Below are 11948 nucleotides of genomic sequence, written 5' to 3'. Positions count from 1 at the left end.
TTAATTTTTGGCCAAAATTTCGCATTTTTAGTAAGGGGTAACATCATCAAAATTTGCAAAAAATGGACAAAAAATAGAATTTCCTTTCTTGAACACAGTTCGATTGGAAATTTAATTACGAGCTCAACAAGGTATGACATTCCATATTTGGACCATTATTTCGAATGTTCTTATCGAAATAATTAAAATATACTGTAGTATATGAAAAATCAGGAGCAATCATAGAAAATTTGAATCTTAATGATATCATTTATAGAGCTATAAATGACAGTAGAAATCTAGCTAATTTCCCGCTACGCTTGCCCAATCGATACTATCGCACCGCCCTAGCCGCTGGCAGTGCCATCGCTAGCAGTGCAGTCAACAATTTAAGTTTTTGTTTTTGTTGGCCAAAAACACAATACAATGTACACATTGATGCACGGCTTCTACAAATACATGACTCAGAAGGACGACTATTGCGTGGTAATCCTGGGCCTGGACAATGCTGGCAAAACGGTAGGCAGCTGAATCATCCAATGAAAGCCTCATGTCCAATCGGAAACTAACACCTGTGCCCACGTAGACTTACCTGGAGGCCGCCAAGACCACGTTTACGCGAAACTACAAGGGCCTCAATCCCAGCAAGATCACGACGACGGTGGGCCTCAACATCGGAACCATCGACGTGCAGGGCGTACGCCTCAACTTCTGGGATCTCGGTGGCCAGCAGGAGCTGCAATCTCTGTGGGATAAGTACTACCAGGAGTCGCATGGCGTCATCTACGTGATTGATTCCAACGACAGGGAGCGCATGGAAGAGTCCAAGACGATCTTTGGTAAGCAAAAGTAGTCTTCGAACTAATCCCTTGAACAATACTCTTTTTGATCTATTTTGTCTAAGATGATCTCTTGTAATTAGCCATACCAAGGAAAGAGATTCACATAAAATGTATTATTCCCCACAGACAAGATGATCAAGAACGAACTGCTGTCCGGAGTGCCTTTGCTCATCCTGGCCAACAAACAGGATCTGCCCGATGTGATGGGCGTGCGGGAGATCAAGCCAGTTTTCCAGCAGGCGGGTGCTTTAATCGGGCGACGAGATTGCCTCACCATTCCCGTATCCGCGCTGCACGGCGAGGGCGTGGACGAGGGCATTAAGTGGCTGGTGGAGGCCATCAAACGACATGCGGTGGTCCGGCCGCCGCGAGAAAACGATTAGAAGATCAAGGAGAAGACATCCGGGCCTGGTAGTCGGCCCTCCACTGGCTTTAATTAGACTTGTACTTTTGTAAGTTAGGGGCTTAGGATAACGCTTATTTGTAATTAGCCGGGCGAGATTGTGAGATACCAATTGTATAAATGCGTCGTCATTATCTGCAAAGACCTTAAGACCTTCCTTTTCGGTCAACTACTGCTTGTAAATGAGGAAAACAATGTTAGAAAGCTGTGAGACTTCTGCATAGAACAACGAATTACAAATACTATTGTTAGAATAACAGAGAACGCAATGCTTATTAGCCAAACAAGTGCAAGAATTCGTAATTTACTTTGTAAATATATCGTATTTTATATGTGTAGCTAACCCTTTGAAGAAGAAGTACTTTGTTCTAGAAAATGTAACATTCGATTACATCTGATCTATTTATTAAAATCTCGTTTATAGTTATTGCAAATTTCTATTGATAACCCAGATACTTGGGTATTTGGATGCCAAAAATGTAATAAAACTGAATCCATTCGCAGCTGTCATGGTTAATCGTTAGCCACAAAGTGTGTGGGCGATTCGAGGTCCACCAAAATCGGGAGAGTCGCGGCTTTATCTAACAGCACTGCACTCGTAGTACACCTCGATATGGCGGTTGTCAATGGGGCTCCGCTTATCCGAAGCGAACGACACCGAACCGCCGAAAGAAACAAGCAGCAAACAGCCGGGATTGCGGTGTTCTCACGGCGCGGGGAGCATTATTATTACCATTATCAGTCCGATAGATAAGTGCTGTGTGTGCCACCAAAAAGCAAAGGCGGAGGAAAATGAAAATGAAATAAAAACAACACCTGGTGAGTGGCACTGGAATCGTCAGTCTTCCGCAGGAGTTTCCACCGCTCGGACTGGAAATGATCGGCCGCCAGCAAGGGCTAGATAGCTAGACCTCGAGCCAGAGCTAGAGAAAAGCAGAGCGTTACCTGTTAACTATTAGTGTACATTAGATAAGGCCTATGTGGAGCACTCGCCGCTTATCGCTGCCATTCCCATACCCGAACGCACTCCCGCTCCCATTCCAGTCGGTTTAGTTCCGTGCTCCAGTGAGAAGCCACCATGTATCCGTATTACGAGCAGGACTGGAGCGTTCTGCCGCCGGAGAACAATCGCAGGTGAGATGAAATCCCGCCCGCTGCTCGTTCATACCCTCAAAGATTCGCCAGTCGATCTTTAGAAAATGAGACTTTTGAAAGTGTTTTTCAAAAATGACGTTATCGCAATGTGACCGTCCATTGACCGCTCTGCATTGCGGTATTTTTTTTCGCGCTGTGGTGTGGCAAAAGAAAAACGTTGAATAACCCCGTGTTGGCTGCGAATGCTAATTTAAATGCAATTTATTGTCCCCCTATTATCTCTTTTATTTTGGTAAAAATGCCACTGCTCTACTGGCATTCCATGTGAGTTGTTGCGGTTAGAATGCAATGCAATGAGTGCATGAGTGCATTCTTTTACTTTGATAAGACAATCAAATTAACTGACTTATAAACTCAAACTATTACTGTTTTATGCCTCAGCCTTGGTCTTTTCCGTATAAATATTTGTCTGGTCGATGAAACATTAAATACCTACCCATGGATGCAACAAAACTGTATATTTAAAACATGCGTGATGAAGTTGATCAAGTTTTTACTCCAAATCGTTTTCCTTGACACCCACTGTGCCACCAAACGCACTAACGCCTATCAGTTCGAGGCGTTAGTGCCTTTTGGGCACACTGCTTGTAAATATCGCGCTCTCGCTCGCACCCACTACCACTGTTGCGCTCATCATCAACATATTCTCGACGAAACATTTTTTTTTACTTGTTACGTTGATTTTGTGGCGTTTAAAATAGCGATTAACCAGCGCCAAGTTGGCCCAGCGAACATGTGCTAAAGCGTAAATGCAGTGCTAGAATAGGCATTTATTCAATTGCAGAATCATTCCAGTTAAAAGCGAAGGTGTGTGCGTGTACTTGCGACGACGGGCCGTGTGTGTTGAAATTTTTTTTAGTTTTTGTCGCGTTGTTAAATTCTGTATTTCAAAAAAGCTGACGCGTTTCCTGGCCATTCATTAACAAAAAAACGTAACGCCTCCAAGTGCGCGAATGCATTAAATTTGTTAAAACGGAAGTGCCCGTTGAAAAGTGTGCCATAGATTTTCCTGCCCTTTTCTTGTTGGCCCAAAAGGCATGCATGTGTATATATGTGTGTGTGTGTGTGCGTGAGCAAGTGTGTGTAGGCCTTCCAGCGAATCGCATAAATTAGCAGGCGAAAAATCACATTGAAAACAAACGAGGAAAGCTCGCAAGAAAAAAACCCTACGTGTTAAATATATACTATAGGGTATATAGGAGTGACGTTATTTCATGACTTTTTAATGCAATCGATATGTATGTATGTATGTCAGTTATGCTATCGCTGGCAGCTGTTTTCGTTTTTTGTCCAGTTCACTTAATAAAATATTAAGTGGACATCAGTAAACAAGTTGGATTTTTCGGCCTTACTGCTTCCTCCTTTTCCAATTGGAAACCCTTTGCGCGCGTATGAATGTCTCTATTAATGTGTGTGTGTGTGTGTGTGCATTAATCATTTAATCAATTTGCATTGCGCTCCCAACTAAAGTGAATAAAGCACAGTAATTTGTTGTTGCCTTGGCCAGAAAGAGAGATCAAACGTATTTGTTTGAGCCAACTCACACACACCCACACGCAGGCACGCATCTGAGATGTCAGTTTCATAACAACAGCGATCTGCTTTATGTCAGCGGTAATTGTACCTGCTTTTATTTAAACTATTCAGCTTATTTTTTCCAATTCCATTAGCTTGGAAAGAGAGCTAGCGTGAGAGGGAGAGAGAGTAGGAGAGCAAGTGCAACAAAATAGCGGCCGGCTGTTATTCCCTGTGTGTGTGTGTTTGCTGGTGTGCATTTGTGTGGGAGTGCAGGTGTGTGCGCGGAAGATCTGCAGAGGAAAAACCGTTAGTTCGTTTCGCTAATTTGTGTTGTTGCACCGCCGCTACAGCAACAAAAAGAAAACAGAAGAGCACATAAGCCGGCAAATAGTTAACAAAACCAGACGTAATAGAATATAATAATAATAATAACAAAAATATAAATAAAAATACGAATACAAGTTGAAGAAGGAGCGGATAAAAGGCTGCCACACAAGTGATTCAACGTTTCTCGCCGCCACAATGAACTCCGAGCATGGGTAGGATCCTAAACAGCAGTGCCCACATAACCAGAATAATGCCCATATAAACCCATTTAACCTCTTCCTCCGGCAGATTTAATCCAGCCTTCAATATGGCCACCATACGGCAAGCATTCACAGAGGCGGTGGAGAGAGGTAAGTCCAATGCAGTGAACCCCACTTGGTAGATTGCTCCAATAAGAAGAGCATAGCCACCAAAAGGTGGCTACAAGTATGCTGCACTCCCTATTTAGATAGATATTGATGACCTGAAACGAAGGATTCAACCTGAAACGAAGGATTCAGGCAGGGGTTAAGAGAGAGATCAGCGTCTAGACAGACAGAAACCCGATTAATATTCACATCCACTTCTCACCCACAGTCAGAATGCCTACGCCCACACGCCTGCGCGACCTCATCCGACAGATTCGCGCCGCCAGAACCGCCGCCGAGGAGCGGGCGGTGGTCAACAAAGAGTGCGCCTACATACGGAGCACGTTCCGCGAGGAGGACTCCGTCTGGCGGTGAGTCACCTCCACCCGATTGCAATATACATGCGTGGATACTATATAGATATATATATTCGCCCACAGCTGTCGCAACATTGCCAAGCTGCTGTACATACACATGCTCGGCTATCCGGCTCACTTTGGCCAACTGGAGTGCCTTAAGCTGACGGCCAGCACGCGGTTCACAGACAAGCGGATCGGCTACCTGGGCGCCATGCTGCTGCTGGATGAGCGGCAGGATGTCCACCTGCTCATCACCAACTGCTTGAAGAAGTAAGCTTTGTGGGCGGTCTGATTTTGCACCTAACTCACTAGCTTATAACCCAATCTCGATTGCAGCGACTTGAACAGCTCGACGCAGTTCGTCGTGGGCCTGGCCCTGTGCACTCTGGGTGCGATCGCCTCGCCGGAAATGGCCCGGGATCTGGCCAGCGAGGTGGAGCGTCTGATGAAGTCCCCGAACACGTACATTCGCAAGAAGGCGACACTGTGCGCCTTTCGCGTCATCCGTCGTGTGCCCGAGCTGATGGAGATCTTCTTGCCGGCCACGCGTTCCCTGCTCAGCGAGAAGAATCATGGTAGGAATACCTTAAGTTAAATGAGTTCATTGATCAAACTAATTCTTAATATTATCTGCTGCAGGAATTTTGATCACTGGCGTTACGCTGATCACGGAGATGTGCGAGAACAGTTCGGACACGCTGATGCATTTCAAGAAGGTAAGTTGACATGGTGCCGGCGGCGGAGTCAAGTCCTCGGAATCGGTGGCCTTCTACTTCATCAACTGCCACTGCTGCTGCTCCGGCTGCATCTGGTTTTAATCCTACTCATTAATGTGGCGCTCGAGAAATTGAAAGAAAAAAAAAGGCAAACGCCCCCAAAAAGCGGGTTCCAAACCAAATCAATTTTTGTGTACAATTATCGCGTCCATTTGCCCATCTAGCCGTAGTCGATATGCCATAATTATCAACCATATTTTTATCCCGCTATCACCCATTTTGCCCGTTTTATATATTATATGTATATATAACCCTGAAAAATAAAAACGTATCTTTTCGTTTACTTTGCCGATTTTTGAAACACACCCCACCCACACTCCTTATCGTTTCGATCGACCTGTATACTTACGATATTTTAACGCTTGTTTGTTTTTGATCGAATTCGAATACCGCGCAAAACACAAAATGAAATTTGTTGTAATTTGCTTGCCAGGATAGCGGAAATCGAGAGGTATGATTGTTGCGCCTAACTAGAAAATATACCTGTAACGCCTTCTATATTTACCTTAATACCCTACACTATATATAATTATGTAAAAAGTCGAATTTTGTAAGAGCTTCTTGCTGTGTTGCCTATGTATATGTCTAAGCCAGCGGTATCTAGTACCAGTACTAGTACTAACATTTAAAATATAATCAAAAATAATTTCAAATGCTTGGTTATCTAGCTCATCATGATAGCAACTATAAACTATTTCTGATAACAAGATGCTGATAGTATATTTATCTTATCGGTAGCAGCTTGTTCGTTTATCTAAGACATTAAAAAATGTCATTTGAAAAGCGTTTGCTTCAAAGACTCAATTCAATTTGAATATGAAGTATCATATAATGTATATATGCCTTAAATAATAGCCCGCTTTTTGTATAAATCCTGTGATCCATACAATCATTTCGCTTGCACAGACATATACATAATCATGGCCGGCGGAAATTCACTTTTGGCCAAGAGTTTTCGATCTACACCAAATTTTTGCTAGGATTTCCTTCACACACACACTCACACACACCTGACCTGTACATAAAGGGTTTCTTTCCGTAGATGGCCATGTCTCAAGAGTTTTTTTTTGAGCCGGGCCTTAGAACTTTCTCGTTTCATTTGCACACTTGCAGTTCTTAAAGTTCTTTGTCCTTCACACCAAACAACGCACACTGAACAAAATTGCACACCCCTTATTATACGCTCACTGTCACAAACTTTTCCGTATTTCCCGCCTTAAGTTAGAGTCTCTAAGATTCGGCATTGTTTAATGGCTTTGTGACCCCCCCAGATTGTGCCGAACTTGGTGCGCATCCTGAAGAACCTGATCCTGGGCGGCTATTCGCCGGAGCACGATGTCAGCGGCGTTAGCGATCCGTTCCTGCAGGTGAAGATCCTGCGACTGCTGCGCATCCTGGGCCACAACGATCCGGACGCCTCGGAGGCGATGAACGACATACTGGCCCAGGTGGCCACCAACACGGAGACGAGCAAGAATGTGGGCAACACCATCCTCTACGAGACCGTGCTCTCCATCATGGACATACGGTGAGTGGCTTGACTCTTTTCATTTTGGGTTTTTTCCTTTGCGAACTAAGTGAATGTATTTTGCCGACAGCTCGGAGGGTGGACTGCGCGTCCTGGCCGTCAATATACTGGGACGATTCCTGCTCAACTCGGACAAGAACATACGGTACGTGGCGCTGAACACGCTGCTGCGAACGGTGCACGCGGACACGTCGGCGGTGCAGCGGCATCGCACCACCATTCTGGAGTGCCTCAAGGATCCGGACGTCTCGATCCGTCGGCGGGCGATGGAGCTATCGTTTGCGCTGATCAATGCACAAAACATACGTACAATGACCAAGGAGCTGCTGCTCTTCCTCGAGAAGGCGGACGCCGAGTTCAAGGCGCAGTGCAGCTCGGGCATGATCCTGGCCGCCGAGCGATACTCCCCGACCACGCGCTGGCATCTGGACACGCAGCTGAGCGTGCTGATTGCCGCGGGGAACTATGTGCGCGACGACGTCGTCTCCTCCACCATCCAGCTGGTGTCCAGCAGTCCCGTCCCGGAGCAGACGTACATCACGAACCGTTTCTGGGAGTCGCTGCAGGTGGCCAATCATTGTGAGGACAAGCAGCCGCTGCTGCAGGTTGCCGTCTGGGCCATAGGCGAGTACGGCGATCTCTTCATGTACGGCGCCAACGAGGATGGTAAGTACTCTCGCTAATCTCCTAGCCCCAATCCGATTGCTAATCCTCTTCTCCAACTCGCAGAGTTTGAACGGCCCACTGAGAGTGATCTGATCGCTGTGTATTATAAGTTTTTAACCTCTGCTCAAGTCTCGACCACAAGCAAGCAATATGCTCTGGTCTCCCTAGCCAAGCTAAGCACGCGTTTGCAACAGTGCGTGGAGTAAGTACTATCACTGCCAACATTCACGATGATAGCCCAACTCATGCAATCTGTATTCATCACAGGGAAATCCAGGCACTGATCACGTCCTTTGGCAGCCATCTGAATGTGGATCTGCAGCAGCGAGGCGTGGAGTTCACGCAGCTCTTTGGCCATTACAAGCATCTGCGCCCGCCGCTGCTGGAGAAGATGCCGGCCATGCAGATCAGCAGGATTAGCTCGCAGAACGGCGAGAGCGGCGGTGGCTCCTTCGACGACAACAGTCCCGATGTCATCGAAAATGGCGTGGAGGGAGGCGGCGGTGGCGGACACTCACTTATCGAAAGCAATATGAACACCCTTGGTGACAATACGGTTTGTTGCGTAATGCATCCTATCGAGCTGCTTTTCATAGACACTATCCCCATCTCTTGCAGAACATTTTGCTGGATCTGCTGGGCAGCACGGATCTCTCGGCGGGAGGCGCTGGTGATTTGGTGGCAGCCACGGATCTCTCGAATGCCGTGCATAAAAAGAACTCGCGCAATGCCAACGATGTGGCGGCGCCCGTTTCCAATAACCAGGATCTGTTGGATCTGCTCGATCTGGATCTATCCGCGCCCTCGTCCACGACGACGGGTGCGCCGGCGGGCGGAGGTGGAGGCGGTGGCATTGTGGCTCTGGTCGGCGATAATAACCAGAGCAGTGCGGCAAACATGAATAACATGCTCGGTGGCCTGGACTTGGGCGGCTTTGGATCTGGTCTGGACAGCTCTGCCAGCATACCCACAAACGGCAACGATTTGGCCAGCATGCTGGGTGGCCTGGGAGCCCCACCGGCTGCATCAGCGCCTCTGGCGGCTCCAGCTCCCGTTGGCAACCTCATCGATGGCCATGCCGGCAGTCTGCTGGCCGATCTGAATCCCACGGCTGCCTCGAACAATGTAGTAGTGGTGGGTGTAACCATTTCCATTCGCTAGCCCCATGTTAATCTCAATTTTTGCAGCCTCCACAGGGTCCCAGGCTGACGGCGCTGGACAAGGATGGGTTACTCGTGCAACTGGTTTCGGTCAGGGGCAGCGACTGCATGCGCATCTATATGACGACCACGAATAACTCAGACAATACCCTGGATCAGTACTTGCTGCAGGTGAAAAGGCTTGCATTATATATGTTTATATCAATCGATATACATTTTTGAATGAATTTCAGGCGGCTGTGCAAAGGAGTTTCCAGCTGCAGATGCTGACGCCATCCGGTTCCGTGCTGCCGCCCGGCGGAGTTATAACGCAGGAGATGCGCGTGGTGGCCACGTCGAATGTGAGTAGTGATTGGCGGCTATCTGCTACTTCAACCAATTGCTAATTGTCGCAACATTTTCAGGCGACACTGCGGATGCGTCTGCGCATACAGTACGTGCTCGATGGCCAGCAGCAGGTGGAGCAGACGGAGGTCAGTGGATTCCCCGAGCAGCAGCCGGCGCCGGCGGCCGCAGAGTAGAACTGCAATTGTATTAAAGCGAAACCAGATTAGCCTAATATCGGAAATAATTCAACACACGGGAAACTTGCGCAGCAGCAGCAGCAGGAGCAGCAGCATCAAGAACAGCAGCAACACTAAGGAAACACACACACACACACACTGTGGTTGTCACACATTTATTGTAAAATAAGTTATCACACACACACGGTGAAACACAGAGACACCCACGCAATCGCATCTAGATCAGAGCATTTTCCAAATCGGCGCACAGCGTTGTTCAGACTCAGACTGTTTGTTTGTTTTTTTTTTAGCCGGGTTAGTCTCCAGTTGGAGCTGGATAGCTGAGAAAAAAAAATGAGGGCGGTCGGGTGGTTACGACCCGCCCAAAAGCAGTTAACTTATATATTTTCCCTAATTTATATCTATACATATATATATATATAAACACACTACTTGTCAAATCAATATTTACGTTCGCCTTGTTTTATTATTAATAACTCTCTTATTTTAAATGGTGTGTAAACTCTTGTGTGTAAAAGACAACTTTCAGTTTTAAGTTAAGACAATAAAAGTCAAACCCACTATTCCCCATTAATTAAATGGCAACTAACAATGGCAAAGAAGGAAACGAAAGGAAAGGAAAAGTTAAGATATGTATTAAAACCGATTGTGAAATTATTTAGCAGAAGCATTTAAAAAGCTTAGCATTTTAATGGAATCGAAATGGAGAGCGAATCGAACGATGTTTGATGCCATTTCGAGCAGTTTATTTGTTATTTCTATATGTAATGAGTGTTTGTTTGTTTTTTTTGTCCCGTCCTGAGTCTTTTTGATCGGTTCCCGGCTTCTGTTGGCCAGCCCCTGATATTCCTTTTTTACTTACAACGCTAAACACGTTCATAATATAAATATATATATATAAATACATATACAAAGACACCGAAAAACACAAAAACACGACCACCACCACGCGGATATATATATATTAAATGATGTATTGTTATTTCCTGTGCGCACGTACTTAAAGCGGAAAATCAGCAGCAACCAGAGAAAGTCTAAGAAATAAAAATGAAATGAAATCGATGAAAAAGAAAACACAAATCAGCTAGCACTGTGGAAAACTAGATAATATCTATGATAAATATAATTGTAACTGAGGCGGACGCAGCTTAGAACTATATATTAACTGATTAGTTGCCGTCGCCGAGATGAGATGAGATGGAAATGAAGATGGGGGCATCGAGAAGCAAAGAAAATCCATTAACTATTATTATTATTACGATTATAAATGAATTGCGCAGCTGTATGAGAAGGAAAGAGAGGGAGAGAGATAAGAAAATAATAACATTAACATATTGTACAATATATTATTATTTTTGTATTATTATCATTTCCTTTTATATCTACTTATATTCCACAAACCTTTTGAGCCGAAATAAACAAACGATTTCGTTTTATCGAAGGACTACACGTGCTTAAGACTCTACTTCTCATCGATAACGGAATAAGATGATCCTTAGAGATGGATTTTCAATCAATTATCGATTAATGAGTTAAAACATGCCTGAATGGTTTTAAAATCTCTGTTTTAAACTTCTTAATGAGTAGTTCCTAGAACACGCCAATTTGACTCCCACAATCTAATTGGGATAAAAAAATAAAGAGTTTTCCCACAGAGAAACCCACTCCTGCCCTCGAAAGTATACTATGAAATGCTCACAATCCCATTGTATCCATACACGTGACTGACTGAATCAAATCAGAGAAGTGACAGGCGTTGTGTTACCTAAACTCTGCATCATCCTCCAATCGTCGTAATCCTAATCCTCGACGAATCTCCGCAGACAAGTGTCGGCGAAAAATGGAAATCATCGAGGATAATGCTCGGCATCAAGACGTCTCACGGCTGTCAGCTGGTGTCCGCTGCTTCCTTCCACTCTCATCCTGGGTGTTCCGGCCTCTCAGTGGTGGCAGTCTAACTTTTATTGCTCAAATGGAGTATTTAGCTCTAGATTATATTTATCTATAATTCCTTGTGATAGTAATCAAGTAATTGGAATCAGTAGCCAACGATATAGCCATTGTCCAGTGTCCAGTGGTGGATTCTCCGCTTTCGTTTCCGGCTGGCCAAGGACAAAATTGCACCGCAGCAAGCCCGAATCCCAGGCCCAGCTCATTTCAGCGGTGCACATAGTGGATCAGCAAGCCTGCAGGGAGTTCTATTCCCACAGGAGCAGTGTGATGTGTGCCTCAGTTCACGGGAAAAGGAGATACTCTGGCTGTCCATTGGTAAGCTTGTGGGCATAGTTTTCTTTGACGCTGATCCCAAATATCAGCAAAGAGCAAATATCTTACCGATATAAATATTATACTTACATATACTGT

At 45.4% G+C, this 11948-nt stretch overlaps 2 protein-coding genes across 6 annotated transcripts; both read left to right on the top strand.

Annotated features, from left to right (window-relative positions):
* The first annotated feature begins 327 nt into the window (after nucleotides 1-327).
* On the top strand, nucleotides 328-1651 carry LOC117146685 (ADP-ribosylation factor-related protein 1). Its single transcript, XM_033313058.1, has 3 exons — nucleotides 328-498; nucleotides 566-818; nucleotides 948-1651. The coding sequence occupies exons 1-3, from the start codon at nucleotides 406-408 to the stop codon at nucleotides 1202-1204; spliced, it is 603 nt and encodes a 200-aa protein (XP_033168949.1). The 5' UTR covers nucleotides 328-405; the 3' UTR covers nucleotides 1205-1651.
* A 1328-nt stretch (nucleotides 1652-2979) lies between these two features.
* LOC117146684 (AP-1 complex subunit gamma-1) lies at nucleotides 2980-10930 on the top strand. 5 transcript variants are annotated; one of them, XM_033313054.1, is made up of 16 exons: nucleotides 2980-3124; nucleotides 4248-4436; nucleotides 4513-4574; nucleotides 4801-4942; nucleotides 5012-5200; nucleotides 5267-5505; nucleotides 5570-5646; nucleotides 6140-6157; nucleotides 6978-7234; nucleotides 7305-7900; nucleotides 7964-8102; nucleotides 8168-8456; nucleotides 8519-9034; nucleotides 9088-9231; nucleotides 9294-9401; nucleotides 9465-9581. In XM_033313054.1, the coding sequence occupies exons 2-16, from the start codon at nucleotides 4420-4422 to the stop codon at nucleotides 9579-9581; spliced, it is 2910 nt and encodes a 969-aa protein (XP_033168945.1). In that variant the 5' UTR covers nucleotides 2980-3124; nucleotides 4248-4419. The 5 variants fall into 5 exon arrangements, with proteins under 5 accessions (XP_033168945.1, XP_033168943.1, XP_033168944.1 ...); XM_033313052.1 differs by having other exon boundaries at nucleotides 2980-3186; XM_033313053.1 differs by having other exon boundaries at nucleotides 2980-3311.
* Nucleotides 10931-11948: the final 1018 nt, after the last annotated feature.

Source organism: Drosophila mauritiana, chromosome X (assembly GCF_004382145.1).
Source record: "Drosophila mauritiana strain mau12 chromosome X, ASM438214v1, whole genome shotgun sequence".
In the NCBI taxonomy this organism is placed as follows: Eukaryota; Metazoa; Arthropoda; class Insecta; order Diptera; family Drosophilidae; genus Drosophila; species Drosophila mauritiana.
The sequence above is the reverse complement of the archived record's forward strand: the minus strand, read 5'-3'. Positions and strand labels throughout refer to the sequence as shown.

Coding starts and splice junctions, on each gene's coding strand:
- LOC117146685 (XM_033313058.1), top strand. CDS start 406: ATGTACACATTGATGCACGGCTTCTACAAATACATGACTCAGAAGGAC. Junction 499..565: donor TGGACAATGCTGGCAAAACG/GTAGGCAGCTGA, acceptor GTGCCCACGTAG/ACTTACCTGGAGGCCGCCAA. Junction 819..947: donor AGAGTCCAAGACGATCTTTG/GTAAGCAAAAGT, acceptor TATTCCCCACAG/ACAAGATGATCAAGAACGAA.
- LOC117146684 (XM_033313056.1), top strand. Junction 8,103..8,167: donor CGTTTGCAACAGTGCGTGGA/GTAAGTACTATC, acceptor TATTCATCACAG/GGAAATCCAGGCACTGATCA. Junction 9,402..9,464: donor GCGTGGTGGCCACGTCGAAT/GTGAGTAGTGAT, acceptor CAACATTTTCAG/GCGACACTGCGGATGCGTCT.